This window comes from Danio aesculapii, chromosome 6, assembly GCF_903798145.1.
Source record: "Danio aesculapii chromosome 6, fDanAes4.1, whole genome shotgun sequence".
NCBI classification, from domain to species: Eukaryota; Metazoa; Chordata; class Actinopteri; order Cypriniformes; family Danionidae; genus Danio; species Danio aesculapii.
The window spans coordinates 51,691,796-51,718,228 of NC_079440.1; the positions used below are offsets into that span (position 1 = coordinate 51,691,796).

The window sequence follows — 26,433 nt, forward strand, 5'->3', positions numbered from 1 at the left end:
CCAAATATCAACGTCTAATGATGTTACAGTGTGGACGTTACCACTATGATGTCTATTAGACATTGGATTTTGGTTGCTATACCTGACGACATGGTATAAGATGTTGGCTCAACGTTGGATTTTGGTCACTTTCAAACACAACCTAAAATCAACAAAATATCAATGTCATTTGATGTTATTATTGGACATCAAAATAACGTTGTCCTTTGATGCTGGGTAGACATTAAATTTTGGTCATCTGACATCACAACCTAAATCAAACCTAATATTAACGTCTTATGACATTGTGTGCCTGCTGGGCGGTAACTAAATGCACTACAGAATGTTACGTTTACACACATCCACAGATTACATGTAAATGCATCACCTTTTTACAGTGTAATCCTCACTACTCTTAAGTCTACTTTTTACTCATACTTTGAGTAATATTTACAACAGATACTTTTACTCTGCACTACATTTTTAGGCAAGCAATGGTACTTTTACTTTAGTTTGATTTTTCAGTACTGTTTCTACCACCGAGCCTCAGCCACTTTGACAACAACAAATGGATAAATAATTAACCTGAAATCTTAAGGAGGGAAAAGAAATGGAATAAAAAGTAGTTACACAAAAATGACATAAGCTTTTACGTAAGTAACTTTTTACTACCCAATCTTTGAAGTGGTAATTTTGAAACTAAAGCTCTTAAAAGTGATCTTGGAAAAGCCTTTGTTAACAGGTACAGTTTGGTGACCTCAAGTGCACTGTTAATATCTGTTAGCTAACAGTTTCTGTATTTTGTGATTCAAAAGTGGTTGTAAATTGCATTATGGGATGTTGATCTGTGCTCTGTTAGCGTTTGATGTTAAAAATTCAATAATGATGTGTTAATATGTAAACTAAACATTACTTTATTATGAACTAATGAGTTAACGCATGTTCTAATCAAGAACTAACTTTAATTACACTATGAGTCTCATGAGTTCATGTGTGAATAATGGCTACCTTAATTACTTGTTAGTACATGATTGTTTGTTAATTAATGAAATAATTACCACATTAGTTTATGCTTAATTCAACCACCATGAACTCGTAACATGTTAATGTATAATTACATCATGACTTTACTTGGAGGGGCACATCATTATCCCATACTCATGAACTCCTTATGCACGTCCGCCTAGTGCATTTACACTATATATCAATAGAAATGTGTTCTGTCAATATCAACATGAACAGTTTAAATACAGGAGTTCATGAGTATATTAAGGATGAGTTGATAGTGATGTGCCCCTTCAAGTAACATTAACACCTCATGGGTTCATATTGGTTACATTTAGCTTAAACTTAAATGTTAATTAATACATTAATTAACAACATGTATTAACAAGTAATTAAAGTAGCCGTTATTTACACATGAACTCTTTTGACTTATGTTGTAGTTGATTAGCGCATTCATGAACTCATCATTAATTTATTATAAAGAAATGTTTAGTTAACATATTAATACTTCATTATTCATGTACTGTTATTGTAAAGTGTTACCAAATTAACCTACAGATTAACAAGGTGACTTTTATTGACATTTTAGTAGTTTGAAATAATATAACGTTTTAGAAATATATATAGAGAGAGAGAAATAAGTCTCTAAATTAACAGAATTTACTAGCAGTTTATGACAAGGTACTAAATTAGGTAATTTCGTAAATTCCGATATTTTCATATCGTGATATAAAACACCAATCCAGATGATATATCACTTTAAACTATTAAAATTTTTAATAAAAGTCACTTTTTTGTACTTTTTAAGGGTAAAAGTTGTTGGAAGACAGATCAAAGTCCCATAATCCAATTCAAAAGCATGAATGAACGGGGAAAAATAAAAATGTGAATCACAAAACACGGAAAACTGCTCATTTACAGACATTACTTACTGTGTGAATAAAACAAAATGGAGCTGAAGAATAGGCTAAATCACAACAATATGTGAAATAGCATGATCTGAATATACCTGACATTCCCTGACAAACAATATACAGGACAAACAATATATAAAAAATTCACTGACTTTCATTGTTTGGAGTAAACCTTTTAAAATTCCATGATTTTCCAGTAATTCCATGACCTGTTAGAAACCTGGCTGGCTAAACCACCCAATCCTGTTGATTATTCCACAGGAACTTTGACGTCTGACCTCACAGATCTAAGCAGGCTTCCAGACATGAGCTCATCACCGGGCCACACAGCTGACCTTTGGCATGTGCTCTCCTTCTGTTTACACAATCAAACCTGAGGTGGGTCTCCATCTGTTTTTTTAAGACTTCCACACATGCTGCCTAAACAAATGTATTCCGAGTCTGATTGGGGTGACACACCTGTTTGTGGTTGTTTCAATTGCTTTTTAACGATTTTCAGTCTCAAGGCCAGCTCTGTGAGCGTCACGTGGAAGCCTCTGGAAGGAGAACATCTAATGCATTCCAGTGAAGCTCCGTTTCCATGTGTGAGAGCAGCACATCTGTTCTGACGCGAGCTCGGTTTCAACAAACTCTCAGGCTTACTTGGAGTGTCTAACAAAACTTGCCCGAACCGTTTAGCTTTTCTGCCACATGGCTGAAGGTCACATCTGAGTCATGATTTTTTTTATTACACCAAAACCCACCAAAAAAAACATCTTGGCTTAAACTGAGGCTGTTCCGGAAAGTTCAGTTGCTTTTTATGGACTACAAGTGCAATGGAAATTATGTAAAGCAATATTCTGGGTTAATTTGTCAGCAGAGTAGAATGCTGTTGATGACCACAGGAAATAATCTGTCAAAAATTATACAAATATTTGTTCAATTGCAATATTTAGTTTTCTTAAATCCTGATTTTTTTTATTGGCTAAAGGTCCTATCTGAGTCAAAACTCACCAAAAAAAAACCCCATCTTGGCTTAAACTGAAGCTGTTCCGGAAAGTTCAGTTGCTTTTTATGGACTACAAGTGCAACTGAAGTTGCAACATAGGCTCATTCTGAAAACATAGCCCTATATACATCTCTATAGATTGTGAATTATTTAGCCAGAAGTACCTATGGCTGCATTTTGTCTTTAAAACAAACTTTACGAGGCGGCATGATGCCTTACCTTTTCTCGCTTACCAGCTGGCTGCTTACCTCTGTATGGACGGCTTTTCCACTGTTACCAGTTTGTCCAGTTAGCTTGCCATGTACGTTGACTTGAGATGCAGAGAGGAGTTGACCACAACGATGGGGTTTGAGTCTGGCAAAGAACGATTCCAGAAAGCGGGTAAATAAAGAAGTAAATAACAAGTTGAGAATGTGGTAAAATCTTAAAATGTAGTAAAAACCAGCTGAGGGATTTTCTTTTTCTAGGTTGCTTTTTAAAACTGTCGGTTTGGGTTTAGGAAAGTGGGTGGGCGCTCGTTAATTGGTGCTTTTGAAAACACAATTGGTTGGGTTTTGAGAAGGAGGATGGTGAGTCAGTCAGTCAGTCAACCATTCAGTCAGTCAGTCGGTCGACAGCGGCCTCTGGTGGAATTACGCAAGAACAGCAAGCGCGAATAGCACTTGCGTGAGAAATTTGAGGTCTCAAAAAACGTACACAGTGGTCTCTGGTGGATTCGCGAAAACAAAAACTGCAAAAAATTTAGCTCCTAGGATGTATTTGGCACTCTCCAGAAATGTATATAGGGGTACGTTTTCTGAATAAGCCTGGGTTGGGAAATTATGTTAAGCAATATTCTTGGTTAATTTGCCTAGAGAGTTGAATGCTGTTGATGACCACTGAAAATAATATGAAATATGAAAATTATATCCATCAAAAATGATATAAAATATTTGTTCAATTGCAAAAATGTTCATTTAATCATTTTTTTTTTAACTTCTTCTTGAGTCCCGATTTTTTTATGTGCATTTTAAGCTTGTTTTTAATGCCATAAGCATCGCTGTCTATATTTTATTCCTGTAAAATGCTGTCTATTGAGCTTGAATCAACATAAAACAGATTTCCTTGACCACTTCCAGGCATTATAATTCAATAAGGTGACGTATTTCATGAACAAAAGCAAAAAAAAAAATTTGTGAATGCAAGTAATCCCTTAAGAAAATCCTTGACAATACACTGCTTATTACAGCAGGGTCCTTGATTCTTTTATTTTTTTAACTATTGGGAATGGATTGGCAAGTTGTAAATTTGTTGACAAGTGGTTGGACGGGCCAAAATGAAAATCATTCAGTCTGTATTCTCTGAAATAATACGCACTCAACTATAATTCCGGGAACCAGTATTATGAATTAAATTAGGTCACTCTTGTCATGTTAACAAGAAGTTCATCCAAAAAAATTCTGTCATCCTTTTAGTCTCATCTTATGCTGTTCCAAATTAGTTTGGCTTTTTTCAACATAGACTCATTCTGAAAACGGAGCCCTGTATACATTTCTGGAGTTCGCAAATTATGTAGCCAGAAGTACGTATGGCTACATTTAGTCTTTAAAGAGCCCCTATTATGAGTTTTTGAAAATGCCCTTCCATGTAGTGCTTAACACAGGTCTAAGTGAAGTGAAATATCCAGCTAAGGCTTAAATCTGAAAGTGCACAGTGTTTAAAACTATTGATTCATCTATAAAAGAGTCGACTCATAGTGCTTCAAATGGATTGTTTTGATAAGGAGTCTTTAGCCATGCCGGCGTGATGTCAATACAGAACTTAAGCCCTGCCCATTTGTTGTGCGCGCAAACCCGGCAAAATTAAAATCCCTGGAAACAAACACTGTAGCAAAAAAAAAAAGAAGAAGAAGAACACTGTAGCAGATCCCGGTTGAATCATGTCAAGAAGTCGCTGTTGCTCAGCTGGATATTATTGGAAGTATGAGGGAAAATTTGTGTTGTTTTCTCTACCTAAAGATGAGGCTGTGAAGAGTGAGTGGTTGAAGTTTATTTTTGCAAAAATACCTCAGCATTATAGCCCAGCCTTGTGCTGTGTTCCCGTCATTTTTCTGATGAGGGCTTCAGCAATCAACACGCTTACAACGGGGGATTCATCAGCCGTTTGTTAAAGGAAGGATCAGAAAAGACCATATGGGACCTCGCAGATCCTGACAGGAACGTTACAGCACACAGTTCATGGACCAGTTTCTTCCTTCATTTCACAAGTGCAAGTAACTTAAGTGCGATTAAAATGGCTGCTTCCTTGTTTTCTCTAGCTTGCAAATTATGTATTTAATTGTGTTTTGTTACTTGTAACTGCTTGTACTGTATCTGGTTAACTCTATATTTTCTCAAATCGTGTCTAAAGCCACGTTGAAAACGCGACGCGTTCCTACACATGTGCAGCAGTCAAGGGAGTTTTTCAGGACAAAACACAAAAGGGGAGGGTGGCGGGAGATCTGTCTGAAATATGGGAGACTCCTGGGAAAAACGGGAGTGTTGGCAGGTATGCTCACACATACACTATGCACTCTGACTTCTTCAATATTGTTGATAAGCCGTAGTGGGCATTTCTCTCTGTCTCACGCTGAACGCTGTCGACCAATCACAATAGACTGTTATTGATCTAATCTGCGCAGATTAGCCTCACACAAAGGAGGGTTTTGGGAACAAATGAATCACTGAACGAATCATACGGGAGTCGCTGGGATAATAAGGTAAAAATTAATGCATATTATAAGACAATGAAAGTATTTTTTTGACCTTGCAAGCATTGTTGGCGACCCATAAAACCAAAATATGACCCTTTTTAATGTAAAATAGGGGCTCTTTCAAATGAATGCTATGGGGTGGTATGACGCCGTTCGTTTTTGCGCTTACCAGCTGACCGCTTACCTCCGTATGTACAGCTTTCCCGCTGTTTGTCCAGTGGCTTGCAGCGTACGTCGGTGGACTTGAGACGCAGAGAGGAGTTGACCACAACGATAGGGTTCGAGGCTGGTGAAGAGCAGTTCCAAAAAGCAGGTAAGACAAAAATAAAAGCAAAAACTAAAAAATAAAGAAGCAAATAACAGGGTGAGAATGTGGTAAAATCTGAAAACGTGTTTTTTTTTAATTATTTTTCTGAAATGATTTATTATATGTATAGAAATTATTACTGGATTATTTTTCAGATTATTTTCAGTTGGGTTTAGGAAAGTGGGTGGATGGGGTGATCGGTCAGTCAGTCAGTCTGTCAGTCAGTCAGTCGGTCAGTCAGTCAGTCAGTCGACAGCGGCCTCTGGTGGATTTATATGAGAACAGCAGGTGCGAATGGAACTCGCAAGAGAAATGTGAGATCTCAAAAAGCATACACAGCGGCCTCTAGTGGATTCACAAAAACTGCATAAAAAATGTACCTCCTGGGATGTATTTGTCAATCTCCAGACATGTATATAGGGCTAGGTTTTTAGAATGAGCCTGGGTTGGCTTTTTTTTTCTACAATGAATAAAAAAGGCAATGTAATTACATTGAACAGAGCCTGAGGTTTTCAAGTATGCAATAATGATGACTGAACTTTAAATTAAACTTTTTATTTAATCCAAAATGTTCCTTTATTTTATCTCTTAATATGCACACTGAGGACCCACAGTAAATGAACAATAATGCTGCGGTTTAAATAAATAACAGTTACCACACACACAACAATATATGTACATGTTCTCGTACTGCTGAGAATTATTCTAAAAAGATGAAAGCTAAAAAAAAAGACTCGGAAAAACCCAACTCATTCCACTGTAGCATCCTGTGACACAAACACATCATAATTATCCTCCTCAGAAGGTCTGTTTTATGTCACTAGTTGTCAAGAAGGGTTGGAAAACATCCACCATCACATACTGTAGAGGACTCGAGTTTGATATCATTAAGGCCATCGCTGGTGTGTGGAAAATCTGCCAGTTTGTCACGCTCTCCAAGACTTTCTGCTCAGCACACACACGCAAGCTACATTGATCCTTATGAGTCTCCACGCCACCAGGTTCTTGAATGAAGTCAGCGCGCGTACAAACGTATGCGAATTGGTGCAATATGAGTTCCAATGGCGGGCGTCGATCCCTAAACACCCAGAGCCTCCGGTTCGCCCGCTGCTGCAGGTGGTCTCAAAAAAGTATTGCTTTTTCTTGGAGTTGTTGATGATTACGTCAGGCAAAACGGTGACCTCGTTGCCTGAGATGTCTGTGGCTTTGGTTTTATTTCCCTCCCAATTGCTGATGCTCTCGCAGACGGAGTAAACGCCGCGATGTTGAGGCGGTCCTGCTTTCCTCTTGGACCTGCTCCGAGATGGTTCAGAGTCGGGTGGGTGTTCGCTGAAGAGCACGCGTGGTGAGCGGTATCGCCTCTTGTTGAAGAGTTTGGGATCAACGGTGGGCACAGTGTTGGCTGTGACATCTTGATCGTGGTGGGTGTTTTGTGGGCAGATGTCTCCTGGGCGCTGGGCAAACGTCTGGCTGCAGGACAGGAGCAGCAGGACTAGCATGGACCACCGCATGGGCTCAACGTGACCTGAGTACAACACATAATAATGTTAGCTTTTATCCTGCACCGAATAAAAACACATATTTATTCATAGGGATACACAAACACGTTGGCTTACAGTTTTTTTTTGGCATCTTAATGCTGCTGCAAGGATTTTAACGAGTACCAAAAGACATGACTACGTCACACCAGTCTTACGCTCTTTGCACTGGTTGCCTGTGCACTATCATGTTCATTCATTCATTTTCCTTCAGCTTATTCTCTACTTCAGAGGTCGCCACAGCGGATTAAATGGCCTACTATTCCAGCATAGGTTTTACGCAGCAGATGCCCTTCCAGCCGCAACCCAGTAATGGGAAACACCCAGTCATTCACTCATTCATAAACAATCCAACACTTTTCACTCACACTCCTACAGGCCAATTTAGTTTATTCAATTCACCTTATTGCACATGTCTTTAGACTGTGTGGGAAAACCAGAGCACCCAGAGGAAACCCATGCCAACACAGGGAGAACATGCAAACTCCACACAGAAATGCCAACTGGCCCAGCCGAGAACAGAACCAGCGACTTTGTTGCTGTGAGGTCAGTGCTAATCACATAGCCACCGCGCCGCCCTACTATTGTGTTAATTTAAACATTTTTCTCTTGGTTTTTAAATCACTAAATGCCTTAGCATGCTCTTACCTGACAGATTTATTGACTGAACATCAGCCTGGGTGGTCTTTCCGGTCATCAAACCAGAGATTACTATGCACCACTATGTCGAGGCTGAAACGCAGGGGTGACCGTGTGTTTGCAGTAGCTGGTCCTACATTGTGGAATGCTCTGCCACTCTTTATTACGTCTGTATCATCTCTTCCTGTTTTTTACATCTAGGTTAAAAACTTATCTTTTAGATTTTGCATTTTATCTGTTTCTCTTTTTTGCGATTTGTACTGTGCAGCATATTGGTCAACCTCTGGTTGTGCTTAAAGGTGCTGTATGTAAGTTTTTGACTCTTCTAAATCATAAAAATACCTTGATATGTTTGCAGATATTTAAGAAACATGCTAAGTGAATATTCTTGTTTATCTGCAAAACAATGCTGAAGTCAGATAGTCTGCTTTTAAAATGTGGTCACACTTTACAATAAGATTCATTAGTTAATGTTAATTAATGCATTTACTAACATGAACAAACAATGAACAATACATTTACTACAGTATTGGTCCATGTTAGTTAATGAAAATACAGTTGTTCATTGTTCGTTCATGTTAACTCACGGTGCATTAACAAATGTTAACAAGCATGGACTTGGATGTTAATAACGCATTAGTAAATGTTCAATTATGATTAATAAATGGTGTACAAGTGTTGTTCATGATTAGTTCATGTTAGTAAATGCATTAACTAATAAACCTCATTGTAAAGTGTTAGCATTACCTGCCGGAACATCTGTCTTATTTTTGGTCCCTTTAATTTGCCCAATGCCAGTTTAGCCAATTATATTTCAGCACCCCGGGTTACCTTGTTGGAAAACAGCATATTTCAAGCATTCATTCATTCAGAAAGGCTCTCAAAGCATGTGTCCGAAATGCGACAGTAGACAGTAGCAGACTCCGAAATGAGACACAGATTCAGAGTTCCACATGAGGTTATTAATTAGCAAATAATATAAATATTTCAAACGTAAACATTAGGTGAGCAGCTTACATTGTGACACCGTGTCCCAACAACAGGCTATGTTTCTAAAATCTAAATTTCAGGTGTTGGTTTATATTCCTTTTATTGTGTGTCTTTGCTGTTATTCAGAACAAGGGCTGTTTCTCAATATATATGCGTAATATGCGTTCTTCAGTGATCTTGCATCCTCGTGTTCTCATTTAACGCCATTATCAGCTGCCAAAGTTCAGTTCCAATACTCAAGACCGCAAGAACAGAGGACGCGTGAAACTTCCCGGATGTGTTCTTGATATCGAGGACACGCTGATGCAGACTTCAGTACCGATCTCGCTCTAGAAGTCCCAGAAATTGATTGTAGGTGGGAAACGCAGCATTCTATACAGGATTATTATTAAAGTTCAGAGATATAACTTATTTACCTCAGGAGTTTCCCTAAATGGTGAATATAAACATTACCATGGACATCTTAATAAAGGAATGAACACATTAAGGGTGTTTGTTTGCTGAAATTCGTATTAAAATCTGTTTCATTTATATTGTGCAACATACATTTCTAATGTTTTTATGCAGAGTATATATTTTGAAAAGGGGAAAACAATAAATCGTTGTATGAATGCTGTAATGTTTCAATAATTTTTCATTTAAAACGCATGAAGGTCATGTGACCATCAGGAAGAACACAGCATCTCATTTCTCACAGTACGCATTTTCTGTTGTCATGGTCTCCTGAGTTCGTTCTTCCGAGGACACCTGGCAAGACCGGTCTCCACAAGAACGCAAGTCCATTCTCTGCGTTCTTGAAAATGAGAAACAGCCATTATTTACATCAGCCTTAAATCAGCATTTAGGCTCGGAAGTTAGGCACACTCTCAATCTGGCAACCTGCGCTTGAATGTGTTTTAATTCAGGAATGCAATACCTAGTTCAACCACTGGGTGTCAAACTTATACTACACCATTAATAGTGCTATATAAATAAAATTGACATTGACATTGTAAGGGGTCGATCACACCAGACAAGCTTTTCAGTTCTGAAAATGTGAGGCGCACTGTACTGCCATTTTGTTGACTTTAGAAAAGAGCAGTGCAGTGTGTTGCACTTTTTATGTTGCTAAGCAACTACTGTATCAATGGTTTTGGTGCTGGAGCGTATGACGCAGGTGCATTTTCTGACATTTTTCAACTGCAGCCGCTCAGCGTGCTCCATCAAAAATGCGAGACACCCGTTGTACATAAACAGCACGCAAAACACTCACTGTTGTAGTACAGTTAGGAAAACAAAGCATAGTTTTTGGTGCCAGATGGTTTAATCTGAGTATTTAGGAAAATGCTGATCTAGTGGGATTTTCATAACCATATTTAGGGTTTACAGAGATACAAAAACAAATTGGTAAAAGAGTAAGAAAATACCTTATTGATTCTAGAGGAGGATGACCAGAAGGTTTATCTGACCCATCATAATGAATGAAGCTCAATAAACTAGCATAGCTTCAGCTATATGAACAATGTGTGTATATATACAGTTCAAAATTATTCACCCTCCTGTGAATTTTTTTTTTCTTTTCAAACATTTCCAGAATTATGTTTAACAGAGCAAGAAACTTTACAGGATTTCTGATAACATTTTTTTATTCTGGAGAAAGTCTAATTTCTTTTCATTTGGATAGGATGAAAGCAGTTTTTATTTTTTTTTTAACCATTTTTAGGTTAATATTATTATGATCTGTCTACAGAACAAACAATCATTATACAATGACTCGTCTAAATACCCAAACTTGCCTAATTAATCTAATTAATCTAGTTAAGCTTTTAAATGTCACTTTAAGCTGTATAGAAGTGTCTTGAAAAACATATAGTCAAATATTATTTACTGTCATCACGGCAAAGATAAAATAAATCAGTTATTAGAAATGAGATATTTATATATTTTCTGAATCCCCAACAATCCAAGAATGGCTAGAAATAGAATATGATTTATGTGATGGAAAAAATGACATTGTCCCTTCGACTCCAAATGAATGTTTTTAGAAATATCTGGTCCAAGTGGACTGAATACATTAGGTTTCTCCATCCAATCTTTTTGTAGAAATATAAAAATATTACTACCGAATTCTTATCCACAGAACAAACATTTTTCAATTTAAGACACATTGCACTCCCCCTCTTAATCCTCCCTTTAAATTAAGAATTTACAGCTTCTAATAACTAAGCTAAAGTTGAGCGAACAAAAAAAGATTTGACTCTCTCTAACATAGGTATATTTAGTTATTGATATTATTTATTTCACCATTTTATTGTTACTGTTATTTTCATATATTTTGTTTGATGAAACTTTTGTTTTATATTGTGTTCTTTTACTTTATAATTTGTAAAAAAGAAAAATGTTTAGCAATGGGAAATTTACACTCTCAAGTAAAATTACTATATTGTATATACTACTACTATAAATAAAAAAAAGAAATGAGTTAAAACTATTATGTTTATAAATGTGTTTAAAAAATCTTCTTTAAATAGAAATTGGAGAACAAATATTTAAGGGGGCTAATAATTCAGGAGGGCTAATAATTCTGACTTCAACTGTACGTATCTTTTTCATAAAAGTAATCTTGTGCTAGGCAAAAAAAAAGTGTTTACCTGTGAAATGTGTCCAGGTGAAGTGTTTTCTCTGTTCTGTCTTTAGCGTAGATCTCCTGTGCTCCTCATGGTACATGTATCGACCAGCGTGGCATCTTCTGCTTCCAGCTCCTCTGCACAGAGGTACAAAAATGTACGACGCAAGCTATAATTTCATATAATTACCATTTACTCTATATATAATGCTCATGTGGTGTTGGAAAGTCAGATTCATTCTAGTGAATCAGTTCAATTGGGAAAATTTACAAAAATAATTCACCTTTTTTAACTAAAATCAAGAACCCACACACAATCGTGGACACACTCTTGATCTACTTATAACTAAGGGTTTACACATTTCATCAACTGTTGTTAAGGATGTTGCACTATCTGATCATTTCTGTATTTTCTTTGATATATTGATCACTCCAGCTATTAAAGACAGATCTGTCTCTGTCAGAAAGAGATGCATAAATGAGAACACTAATGAGCAGTTTATGAAGGCCATATCGCTAGCACCAAGTATATCTGCAGACTCTGTTGATTCTCTCCTTGATTTGTTTAATTCTAAAGTTAAGAATGTCATAGATGACATTGCTCCTGTTAAAGCCAAGAATATAACTAGCAGCCAAAGGGGATCTTGGACTAAGTCCCCAAAATTAAAAATGACGAAAAGACAGTGCAGAAAAGCTGAGCGTATGTGGAGAAAGACGAAACTAGTAGTCCATTATAATATCTATAAAGACAGTCTTCGTGCTTTTAATATGGAACTAAAAACTGCTAGGCAGACTTTCTTTTCAAGCCTTATAAACAGCAACGTAAACAATGCTCGTAAACTCTTTGCAACGATAGAGAAACTCACAACCCCCCCCAGTCGGATTCCCAGTGAGCTACTCTCTGAAAGCAAATGTAATGAGTTTGCTCATTTCTTTACTGACAAGATCAATAATATCAGAAAGGCAATCAGCTCATCCAATCAGCCAAATTGTGTCGACGTCAGACTAGCTCAACCACAACTCAAGAAATCAGACATTATGTCCGATTTCATGGCAATTAATGGCAAAATCTTAGAAGAGATCGTGCAAGTTATGAAAACATCAACCTGCAGTCTTGACACGCTCCCCACATCATTCTTTAAAACGGTGTTGACCTGCTTAGAAATGGATCTTCTAAAAGTGGTAAATGCTTCACTTCTCTCGGGGATTTTTCCTAACTCACTTAAAACTGCAGTTGTTAAACCCCTCTTGAAGAAGAGCAACCTGGATAACACCATATTGAGCAATTACAGGCCCATCTCAAATCTCCCTTTCATTGGCAAAATCATTGAAAAAGTTGTTTTTAACCAGGTTAACAAGTTCCTAAACTACAAGGGGTGTTTGGACAATTTTCAATCTGGTTTCAGACCACATCACAGTACAGAGAGCGCCCTTATAAAGATAATCAATGACATCCGCCTAAATACAGATTCAGGCAAACTAACAGTGCTGGTACTGCTCGATCTCAGTGCTGCATTTGACACTGTCGATCACAGCATACTTCTGGATAGGCTGGAAAACTGGGTTGGGCTGTCTGGGACGGTCCTCAAATGGTTCAGATCTTACCTTGAAGGAAGAGGTTACTATGTCAGTATAGGTGACCATAGGTCAGGGTGGACACCCATGACATGTGGAGTCCCACAAGGCTCGATTCTGGCACCACTCCTGTTCAACCTTTATATGCTCCCTCTGAGCCAAATAATGAGAAAGAACCAAATCTCCTACCACAGCTATGCTGATGACACTCAGATCTACCTAGCCTTACTGCCTAATGACTACAGCCCCATTGACACCCTCTGCCAATGCATTGATGAAATTAACAATTGGATGTGCCAAAACTTTCTTCAGTTAAACAAAGAGAAAACTGAAGTCATTGCGTTTGGGAACAGAGATGAGGTTCTCAAGGTGAATGCGTACCTTGGCTCTAAGGGTCAAACAACAAAACATAAGGTCAAGAATCTTGGTGTGACTCTGGAGTCAGATCTGAGTTTCAATAGTCATATCAAAGCAGTTAGTAAATCAGCATACTATCATCTCAAAAACATTGCAAGAATTAGATGCTTTGTTTCCAGTGAAGACTTAGAGAAACTTGTTCATGCTTTTATCAGCAGCAGGGTGGATTACTGTAATGGCCTCCTCACTGGCCTTCCCAAAAAGACAGTCAGACAGTTGCAGCTCATCCAGAACGCTGCGGCCAGAATTCTGACCAGAACCAGGAAATCAGAGCACATCACACCTGTCCTCAGGTCTTTACACTGGCTCCCAGTCACATTTAGAATAGATTTTAAAGTATTATTACTGGTCTATAAATCACTAAATGGCCTAGGACCTCAATACATTACAGATATGCTCACTAAATACAAACCTAACAGATCACTCAGATCTTTAGGATCAAATAGATTAGAAATCCCAAGAGTTCAGTCAAAGCAGGGTGAATCGGCTTTCAGCTACTACGCCCCTCGTTGCTGGAATCAGCTTCCAGAAATGATCAGATGTGCTCCAACATTAGGCACATTCAAATCAAGACTGAAAACACATCTGTTTAGCTGTGCCTTTACTGAATGAGCACTGTGCTACGTCCGACTACTATGTTTTTCTCTTCTTTTTAATTCTTTTATAACACATTTTATCAGCTTTTATTTTATTTTTATTCTTACCATTTTTATGTTTGTTTTTATTTCTCTTATAATTGTTTCTTTTATTCCTGTTTATGTAAAGCACTTTGAATTGCCACTGTGTATGAAATGTGCTATATAAATAAACTTGCCTTGCCTTGCCTTGCCTAAAATTGCTTACTGCTCTTAAAGAGACAGTTCACAGAGAAATGAATATAATTTGAAGAATGTTGTTCAGTGTGTTCAACGACAGACTTCTACAGTACTATCAAAGTCAATAACTTCCAGTTTTTGACATTCTTCAAAATACCTTCTTGTGTGTTTAACAGAAAATAGAAACTCGAGAGTGACCCTAGTTCGAATCCCGTCTCGAGCACATTTCCCAACCCTACCCCACTCTCTCTCTACAACTTTGCTTCCTGTCTCATTACTGTCCTGTCTAATAAGGCCAAAAATAAATATAAAAAAAAATTCAATAAAATTATTTTTGAGTAAAGAAAAAAAATCTACCCATCAGGTCGCTTTAAGGAAAAGCAAACCCATAGTGTGCCTAAAGCACAATGATTCATGGGTTTATCAATTTCATTGCAATTGTGAAACACCAACCTATCTGGCCCAGTTCAGGCCCAGTTATGAATTATTAACTTGGTTGAGACTTGACCCAAATATAGTCCATGTTTGACCCTTGTCTGGAAGCCAGACTTGGTCCAGTCATGTACCATAATTCACTGCGGCATGTGGGCCAAGCAAAACCTGATTGTGTGGGCCAGAGCAGGGCCAGAGCAATTTTGCTGTGTGGGTCACTCAGTCTAATCTTCAAGAAGACCCCACCGTAGCTCTTCCGTCATGTTCTCTGGCTGACATGGGATGGCTTTACTTCGTCTCCCACTATCCTGATCCATTCACGCAGTTTCATCTTCACTATGCCATTTTTTTTAGCTCCTCACTGCGCACAAAAGAATCACCAACCAATGAGAGTGATTGTAAACATAAGAAAGCCGATTGGCTGAAAATATTGTTGAGGGTCAATAGTTAAACGTGACTTTTGCTTTAACTTGCTTTAGGTATTCAACTTGCTTTAGGTATATTAAGTTAATGACGGATCCTCATTCATTCAATCATTCATTCATTCATTCATTCATTCATTCATTCATTCATTTTCAACCACTTTTCCGGGGCCGGGTCACCGGGGCAGCAATCTTAGAGGAGAGAACTCCAGACTTCCCTCTCCCCAGACACTCTGTCCAGCTCCTCCGGGGGGATCCTGAGGCATTCACATTCCACACACCCCCCAGTGTGTCCTGGGTCTTCCCTGAGGCCTCCTCTCAGTGGGACATGCCTGGACCACCTCCCTAGGTAGGTGTCCAGGAGGCATCCGAGGATGCCCGAGCCACCTCAGCTGACTTCTCTCAATGTGGGGGAGCAGCGGCTCTACTTCGAGCTCCTCCCGGGTGACAGAGCTCCTCACTCTATCCATAAAGGTGCGCCCTGCCACCCTGTGAAGGAAACTCATTTCGTATCCGAAATCTTGTTCTTTCGGTCATGACCCAAAGCTCATGACCATAGCTGAGAGTAGGAACGTAGATTGACCGATAAATCGAGAGCTTTGCCTTTCGGCTGAGCTCCTTCTTTACCACAATGGACGGGTACATCGACCACATTATTGCTGCCGCTGCACCGATCCGCCTGTCAATCTTATGGTCCATCCTTCCCTCACTCGTGAACAAAACCCTAAGATACTTCCACCTGGGCAAAGGACTTTCCTCTAACCTGAAGATGGCAAACCACTGACGCAAAACATGAATATTTGACATTTTCCCTAACACGGTTCGGCAAGATCCGGCTCAAATTAAGCACTGGTGGGTGAGGAAACCGCACTCCCATGTCACGTTGCAGTCGGCCTCAAAAAAAAGAGGGGGGGGGGGGGGGGGGGGATTTGAATCCTCTTTTAACATCAGAAAATTTAATAAAAGAGCCTTATTTTGTTTCTATCACCACTATATGACTATGGACACACTATACCTACACAAAGTTCTGTCCAAACAGCTTTGAAAAGAAGATATTCATCATAGGTGCCCTTTAAGGAACATTTGTCAGCTATCCTATGACTTATTTTTCTCCGACAGAGAAACCCACCTCATCCGTCCAAACACATTCTTTCCATTGACGAAACATTGGGGGGAAAATGCACATTTCAGCGATGTGTAGTAATCACTGTCAAATTACTGGCCAAGCGTAAAACTCGCAGACAAACAAGGCCGACCGAAAACCCAAATGTGACACGCATCGACTTGCGCCCCACACCCAAACCATCCGACCGCCACAACATACACAAACCTCCAGTCAATTGTACAGTCTCTCTGTGTGGCTTGAGTCTAGCAACCCACAGCCACTGACCTCAAACTCATTAGCTGTGATAGAGACAATTTAACACGTCCCGTCTGGTTATCGCGCTGACACAAAGAGCCGAGCCAGGCGGTGCTCTCCTTTCAAAACAGTCTGCTTTCATATGGTAACAGTTCCTGGGTGGCATGGGTTTCAGCGTGTAACGTGAGCCCTTCTTAGCGCACATACATGCGGCTTTATCTCCAGCCTCCACAGGGCTATGAATTCCAGTGCCTGGAGGCCTGCGTTCGGTGGGCACTCATGTGTGGCAGAGCTCAGGGATGAAGCCTGGCTTTGTGTTGGATCTGGGCCTGTGGACTAGAAGTGCCGGCGTTGACTGTATCTGGTTTAGTGCATGGCGAAGAACTAAGGTGAGAGAGCTTACATCGTTTACCATACACTAAAAAAATGATTAATTAGATTTACTACATTTTTTTAAAGGTAAGTGGATGCAAACAATTTATATGGGCTGAATGTAAACAAACAAATTAAATTTAGTAATGTTAACTTCATTTGTTTGTTTAAATTCAGCCCGAAATAATTGTTTACAACCACTTACCTTAAAAACAATTGGTAAATCCAATTAATAATTTTTTGCGTGTAGCATTAAACAATATGAGAATCATCTAGGATTTTAGGATGAAGTGAAATGACAGGCATGTTTATACTATCCAATATTAAGATCAAACAAATAGCCTAATAAAAACAGGTATAATTAACAAACTACTAAAAAGTCCATGATATGAACGTTCTGTTATAAATTTACTCTAATAAACTGTAAAAAAATGCAATGCCAATTATATACAGTTGAAGTCACAATTATAAGCCCCCCTGAATTATTAGCCACCCTGTTTATTTTTTTCTAAAATTTCTTTTTAATGGAATCATAATAGTTTTAACAACTCATTTCTAATAACTGATTTATTTTATCTTTGCCATGATGACACTTGTTCAAGACACTTCCTTACAGCTTTTAAACATTTAAAGGCTTAACTAGGTTAATTGGATTAACTAGGCAGGTTAGGGTAATTAGGCAAGTTATTGTATAACGATGGTTTGTTCTGTAGACTATCTGAAAAAAAAAATCGCTTAAAGGGCCTAATAATTTTGACCTTAAAATGTTTTTAAAAAAATATATTAAAACTGCTTTTATTCTAGCCAAAATAAAACAAATAAGACTTTCTCCAAAGGAAAAAATAGTATCAGACATACTGTGAAAATTTCCTTTCTCTGTTAAACATCATTTGGGAAATATTTTAAAAACATGAAAAAAATTCAAAGTGGGGCTAATCATTTTGACTTCAACTGTTAGCAATTGGCTGATAGCCGTGTGATATTCTGCGACTCATCAACTGATATTTATCAGAATCCATACAGCCTCCACAAATATAGTTTGACAAATATTGCAGCTGTTGGACAACATAATGTACTTTGAGGCTTTTTCAAGTGAGAATGTCGTTATTTTTAAGGATAGTGCCTGTTTTAAATAATTACAATTTCGTAGATTCAGCGTGTCGACGGCCAGCATGTCATACTGAGCAGAGCAAAGATGGTTGACGTTCTGCCACAAGATGGCAACAGAGACCACATAATAAGCCCTTAGGGGAGAAAAACAGCATTTTCTCAGCGTAAGTTTAAAACTGCAGCTGATCAAATCATTATAAATGATGTATAAATGTAATTATAAATGTAGGTGACATTCTTTTGTCGTGCTGTATTTTTACCATAGTAATCTGGTAGTGTTTGCTTTGCTTTGGCTTTTTCAGGGATAAATATTGTGAAATCCCGATTGCAACAGAGAAATACTGAGAAATCTCTTTAGACTGATGGCATTTCATGCCATTCAGCCTCATTATCTTAAAATTAAGCAAAATCACCTGTTTTGTCATCACTTTAGACATTACGCTAGAGAATCATTCAAATATTATCTCTAAAATGATGTTGGTGAAGTAGCAATGGTTTCTGTTGTTCTGACGGTCAGCTGCAGATCTGAATGAACGTCAGAAGAAAGTAATTCCTTGTACAAAAAGATTTTCGAGACTCTCCGTGTTTGATTCTCTTTTTTGTATACATGATTATGCCATCGAACTGTTGTATGAACGCAATATCACACTCATAGTAGTGCAATATGGCTCTATATCGCCATTGGTGGGACACTAAGGCACTCTGCCTGCAGCCTTGAGCCAACGCATGCCTCCCACCAGTGCTGATATGCAGCCATATCACACTGCTACGAGGATATATATATATATATATATATATATATATATATATATATATATATATATATATATATATATATATATATATATATATATATATGTATGTATGTGTGTGTGTGTATATACAGCATATAACCGATGTATACTGTAAATGTGTCGAAGTATAACTAGTTATATTCATTTCTATTCTTTTACTTTTTTATTACAGGTTTTAGGAAATAATATATTAAGAATAGATTATAATTAATTTAAATTAAAATATAAATGTAACATTTAATCTAAATTTTAAGTGTAAATTAGTTTTATTTTAAAAACTACTGATAACATTCATTTAAAATTGGAATTTTAACATCATTTAAATGCAGAAAACATACATATATTGCATATATAGTAGTCAACATTTGAAGCAGTTAATTAATAAAATTAACAAGACAACAATGGGTGTTAGAGGCGGCATGGTGGCTCAGTGGTTAGCACTGTCACGTCACAGCAAAAAGGTCGCTGGTTCGAGTCCCAGCTAGGTCAGTTGGCATCTCTGTGTGGAATTCGCATGTTCTCCCTGTGTTGGCGTGGGTTTCCTCCGGGTGCTTTGGTTTCCCCCACAGTCCAAAGACATGCGATACAGGTGAATTGAATAAGCCGAATTGGCCATAGTGTATGTGTGTGAATGTGAGAGTGTATCAGTGTTTCCCAGTGCTGGGTTGCAGCTGGAAGAGCATCCACGACGTAAAACATTTGCTGGATAAGTTGGCAGTTCATTCCACTGTTACAACCCCTGATTAATAAAGTGACTTAGCTGAAGGAGAATGAACAATGGGTGTTGTTTAATAGTTTTAGGATTGTGTTCCACTTCAAATGTTGACAACTGTATATACATATAGCCACTCAACCTTTTCAATTAAATTGTGAAAAAAATGCCCTTAATATGTTTTAATATTGAATATATGATTGCCAGGATGTTACTAGTTGGTTAGTTACTCAAAAGAGCCCTGAGCTGTATTGTTTTGTGGTCTCTAGATATTTCTCGAGCTTCTCCTTTCAAGTCTTCTCGAGATTTTCCACAAGTTTCATCATCTGCCCTTAAAAAATCATAAATCTTTTGCTGGGTATACAGTATTAGTATAATGAGTTGTTTTGAAATATGTTAATATGAAGACTTTTTATTTATAAAGGCAGGACATTTGCTTGCACAAAATGACAAAGTGGAAATTAAAAACAACGACTGAAGCGTTTCAATGCTACCATCATAGTTTATCAATGTTTTACTGACACATTTATGATTGTTAATAAAACCAACCAAGAATGTAAAGCCCATAACACACTCGCATACACACGTCCAGATGGCTGTAATGAGATGGTGTGAAAGACTTATCGCTGATGTTATTGACAACAGATGACGATGAATCCAGACGGAGGAACATAATCAGCTCTGGCTATAAACCTGGACATTATTATACCATCATGTAAACACCCTGTAAGCAACTAAACAAATATACGCAGACCTCATCTCCACCAAACATAAACATACATCTATAACTTACAGAGCAACATGATCAAACATCTAACCCGAAGTAGTAAACTTTGTTGAGCAACAGCATTTTTGCTATAGAATTCATTTATATAGTGCCAGAACACCCTAGCAGCCATCTAACTTGTCGTAGCAACTGCATAGCAACACCTAGTGAACTGTCATTATCATGCTAACGTCACAATATATTGGTATTGATATTCAAAATGTTTAAGAATGGATAGCACACATGTGATAATACATATGGAGTGCTAAACTCTCACTTATAAGTTACATTTCACAATCACTGCCAGTGAGAATCCTCACAGAGAAAGTCCAATCAAACGTTTGACCTTACAAAATAATTCAGTTTCGACTGATGAAACATAATGAGAATCATCATTTAAATGCAGTATTCTGTGTTCGTCGAACCAACTGAGGTTATTAGGAGAAATATGTAATGCATATTTCAGCGGTGTCCACTACCTGACAAAAGTCTTGTCGTCTATCCAAGTTTTAGGAACAACAAATAATATATTAAGTTCTAGTTGATCATTTGGTATCAGAAGTGGCTTATATGAAAGGCAAAAGCCTCTAGATTACGCTTATTTTACCAAAATAAAATATGATCATGGCTTGATTTTTAATTATTTAATTAGGACAGTAAGGTCTGACTTTGCTTAGACAAATGTCTTGTAACTTAACAGAAATAATGTAGAGTATAGAATATAAAGTCATAGACTCAAATAACTTAGAAATAAAGTCATCTGGATTGGCAAAGAAAGCGTTCTTGCAGGACTCCCAGAGTTCATCAAGATTCTTTGGATTCATCTCCAATGCCTCCTCCTTCATCTTACCCCAGACATGCTCAATAATATTCATGTCTGGTGACTGGGCTGGCCAATCCTGGAGCACCTTGACCTTTTTTGCTTTCAAAAACTGCATCCCAATCATCACAAATACTGCAGGAGACCTACTGGAACCCGCATAGACCCAAGATTCTCACAGAAATCAGTCAAGTTTGTTGAGGGAAAAATCATAGTTTGGGGTTACAATCAGTATGGGGGCGTGCGAGAGATCTGCAAAGTGAATGGCAACATCAACAGCCTGTGGTATAAAGGCATTTGTGCTGCCCATTACATTACAAACCACAAGAGAGGGCAAATTCTTCAGCAGGATAGCGCTCCTCATACTTCAGCCACCACATCAAAGTTCCTGAAAGCAAAGAAGGTCAAGGTGCTCCAGGACTGGCCAGCCCAGTCACCAGACATGAACATTATTAAGTATGTCTGGGGTAAGATGGAGGAGGAGGCATTGAAGATGAATCCAAAGTATTTGAGTCATTGCAGAGATGCATGGATGCAGTCCTCCAAGCTCATGGGAGTCATATACAGTATTGGGGCGGTTACTTTGGAAATGTGAAAGATTACAGGTTACAAATTACCCTATTTAAAATGTCATAGGTAGTGTACCTTTTCAATTACTTTATAAAAGTAAAGTAACTGATTACATCTGATTACTTTTTGATCACTGTAAAGTTTCTAAATGGATATTATCAACTAAATCCTTTTCAAGCATTTATACCAAGCAGGTGTGACCTTACAGGTTTACTGTTAGAATTTCAAAATCTCTCATCATTTGAATTATATGTATATATATATAGAAGAAGAAGATATTATCATTCTTGCCATCATATGGATTTACCTTCATTGGCTAGACACAGGCCTCACAGCTCTGTAAATGTCGGTGCCGTCACTTATTGATCTGCTGTTACTTTTATTTTGTAATTAAATTACATAACGCCATAACATGTAACTAGTTACTCCCCAGCGCTGGCCATACACAATATTAACTCTTTTTCCACTGCACCATGACTTTATATTCTATACTGTACATTATTTCTGTTAAGTGATAAGACTTTTGCCTAAGCAAAGTCAGACCTTACTTGTCTTAATGAAATAATTAAAAAGTAAAAGTACAAAAGCATTAGCTCTAAAAAGTCTTAAAACTCCCAAATCTTAATGCAGCCAGTGTTGTGGAAAGAGCCACCCAGCAGGTCAACCAGATCCAGATGAAGAACCTGCTCTTCCTGTGTGGACAAGCTCATCAGAGGCCAACACACGCATCACTTCCTCTGTCAGAGCGAGTGGCCAGAGGCTGCATGTGTGTGGTTTCACTTTATTATAGTAGACAGTCTTCAACAGCACCGCCTCAAACTCTAATATTGTGTGTCTCTGCGGTAATGAACACATGTGGCGGTTAAAGTTTAGTCGAGTCAAAATCTGTTTATCAAGTTTCTACAAGCTCCACTGTAGAAAACACAAGTAGCAGAACTGAACTATTTAAAAGTATCTTAGATTTTTTTTTACATTGGCACAGGAGGCGCAATAAATAAATAAATAAATAAATAAATAAATAAAAAATAATAATAAAATAAAATAAAATTAAATAAAATTAAATTTAAAATGTTTCATTCATTCATTCATTCATTTTCCTTTCGGCTTAGTCCCTTCATTAATCAGGGGTCACCACAGCAGAATGATTCACCAACTTATCCAGCATATGTTTTACACAGCGGATGCACTTTCAGCTGCAACCCATCACTAGGAAACACCCATACACTCCCATTCACACACATACACTACAGACAGTTTAGCTTACCCAATTCCCCTATACCACATGTCTTTGGTCTTATGGGGGAAACCGGAGCACCCGGAGGCAATCCACACGAACACAGGGAGAACATGCAAACTCCACACAGAAATACCGACTGACCCAGCCGGGACTCAAACCAGCAATCTGTGAAGCGACAATGCTACCCACTGCACACCCGTGTTGCCCTAAAAATGTATTCATTTTCTTTTCGGCTTAGTTTATTAATTATTTATGCGGGGTCGCCACAGCGGAATGAACCGCCAACTTATCCAGCACATGTTTTACGCAGAGGATGCCCTTCCAGCTGCAACCCATCACTGGGAAACATCCATACATACCCATTTACACACATGCACTGTGGACAATTCAGCTTACCCAATTCACCTATACCACATGTCTTTAAACTGGAGGGGGAAACCGGAGAACCCAGAGGAAACCCACACGAACACGGGGAGAACATGCAACAAATAAATTTGATAATTAAATAAAAAATAAAGTCATGTTTAGAAATTTGAATACGATTTTAGTTTTTTAAACCTATTTATACTTTAATAGTCAATTAAACCTGACAGTATAAATATATTTACAGTGGTACAATTCTACTTTACATAAATGCTGTTCTTTTGAACATTTTATTCAATAGGGGATCCTGAAATAAATTAGATTGCAGATTTTAACATAGATAATATTAAAGTTTCTGAGCACCAAATCATTAGATCTAATCATTAGAATTATTTCCAAAAGATAGGAGTAATGTTTTTTTAAAGGCTTGAAATGACAGAAATGACAGAAATAAATTGCATTTTAAAACAGCATTTACCAGTTACATCGAGGAAAATAAGCATTGAACACGTCATGTTTTTTTATGGGAATAATATTTCTAAAGGAGCTGTTGACATGGAATTGATCCAGATTTTGGTAAAAACCCATACAATACAAACATAATAATAACAAACAAAAAAATGAGTTCTGTGTAATAACACTAGAATGACACAAGAAGAAAGTCCTAAACTACTGAAATGTATTTAATACTTCATATAAAAGGTTTTTGGTGATGGCAGCTTAAAGTCTCCTCTCATATGGAGAAGGAAGTCACATGCATTGCTCAGGTGTGAGTTTTTCACAGACTTATACAGAGTGTAAAAATCTTGATGCTTCTGTGGGTCTCGTCTATCGAATCTGATCTTGATTTTGTATTTTCTATTGGATTCAGGTCAGGTGATTGGCTGGGCCATTCTACAGCTTGATTTTCTTTCTCTGAAACCATCCTTGTCTGTGTTTTGGATCTTGCTGAAATGTCCACCCTGGTTTCATCTTCTACATCTTGGAAATTTAGACGTTGGACTGAAGCAGCTAATATTAATTTACACTGAGGAAGGGCAGAGGATTGCTGAAGAACTACTGAGGAATTTCAGCTGCTGGGCTTTCACTGCCTTTCTACACTTTCCTTTCTTCATGTGTTCATTTCCCCCCTTCATTTTATGACATATAATTTAATTTGTAAACGAATTAGATTTGTTTTTGCTGCATTGATGGATTCTTTGGTTGTTACTAACATCCGGTGAAAATGTTAAGTTAACGGCACCTTTAGAAATATGTTTTCTGAGAAAAATGGTGACGCGTTCATAACTTATTTTCCCTGCTGTATTTAAAATTATAAAAACATTATTGGGTTATTTTAGCCATAACATTATAATATCAAATATGGAACTGTGGAGTTATTATTTAATACATTTTAAAAGTTATTTACTTTTAGTTTTTGGTCACACTTTAAGGTACAATAAACAAATATTGTTAACTAAGACTTTTAGCTCAGTAAACTCGTAATTTGCTGTTTATAAATAGCTATTACGGTTGTAGTTAGGTTTAGGTAATGCGTAGGATTAGGAATAAGATCATATACAGTGCTCAGCATAAATGAGTACACTACATTTTAAAAATTAATATTTTTTCCCCATTTCTCAGTGAATATACAGGTAGGCAGTGTATTTTGGTGCATTTAAACAAAACAGATTTATTAAACAGATATATTTATTAAAATAATATTTTATTCACCAAACATATTTAGAAATAGAAAGATAATACAATTAAATTCAAGCAAAATATTGATAAATACATTTCTACTCATTTTTTTCTTTTTTTTCTTTTTTTTTGCTTCTCTTGGTTTTTCCTATTTTTTTATTTGTATTTAATATTTTTCTATAACATAAATTTGGGGGGACTAGTTTTTGGACTGTTATCGTAAGTTATTTTGTTAGATAAGCTCCAGATTTGGCTTCAGTACTGACTAATCTAATGTACAGTAGAAGTCAGAATTATTAGCCCCCCTTTGATTTTTTTTCTTTTTTAAATATTTCCCCAATGATGTTTAACAGAGCAAGGAAATTTTCACAGTATGTCTGATAATATTTTTTCTTCTGAAGAAAGTCTTATTTGTTTTATTTCGGCTAGAATAAAGGTAGTTTTAAAAAATTTTATGAACCATTTTAAGGTCAAAATTATTAGCCCCTTTAAGCTATATGTTTTTCAATAGTCTACCGACCAAACCATTATTATATAATAACTTGCCTAATTACCCTAACCTGCCTAGTTAAACTAATATAACCTAGATAAGCCTTTAAATGTCACTTTAAGCTGTATGGAAGTGTCTTGAAAAATATCTAATACAATATTATTTACTGTCATCATGGCAAAGATAAAATAAATCAGTTATTAGAAATGAGTTATTAAAACTATTATGTTTAGAAGTGTGTTGAAAAAATCTCTCCGTTAAACAGGAATTGGGGAAAAAAATAAATAGGGGGGTTAATAATTCTGACTTCAACTGTATATGCAGTAATATAATATTGTATAGCTTCCTATTAAAAATATGAATTTAAAAGATTAGTGAGGGTAGTTAGATTTGTGAGGGGTGTACTTACATATGCTGAGCACTGTAGAATATGTACTTTATAAGTACTAATAAACAGCCAATATTTTAATAATAGGCAGGTAATGAGCCACTATTTATTAGTGAGAACTGCTTCTTAAACTGTGTTATCACTTTTTAAATTTTAACTATTAAAATATTCACAGGAACATATGTATTTATATAATAATATTGCAGTACGGTCGCAGCTGTAAACTTCTAAACACATTTAATGAGGGAAAAAAAGAAAGTAAGGACAGGCATTCCAAAACATTACTCATTTGTTTATAACTTTCTACCAATGTTAAATGACGCTTCCAAGACTTTCACAAATCATTCAGACAGAACCTAATCTGTGTCAGCCAGCTAGATAACGTTACCATGGTGACGTATAAATTCACAACAA

The 26,433-nt window shown here is 37.1% G+C and overlaps 1 protein-coding gene across 1 annotated transcript in view; it reads right to left on the reverse strand.

The window, feature by feature from the left end:
• Nucleotides 1-6,463: 6,463 nt before the first annotated feature.
• ngfb (nerve growth factor b (beta polypeptide)) overlaps nucleotides 6,464-26,433 on the reverse strand; it is a 53,376-nt gene continuing 33,406 nt past the window's right edge. Inside the window, exons 2-3 of the mRNA XM_056460476.1 lie at nucleotides 11,722-11,834; nucleotides 6,464-7,449 (exon numbers count right to left, since the gene is read on the reverse strand). Coding sequence (XP_056316451.1) covers nucleotides 6,851-7,449; nucleotides 11,722-11,797 — 675 coding nt within the window. The 5' untranslated portion in view covers nucleotides 11,798-11,834 and the 3' untranslated portion in view covers nucleotides 6,464-6,850. The remainder of the gene's footprint in view (nucleotides 7,450-11,721; nucleotides 11,835-26,433) is intronic.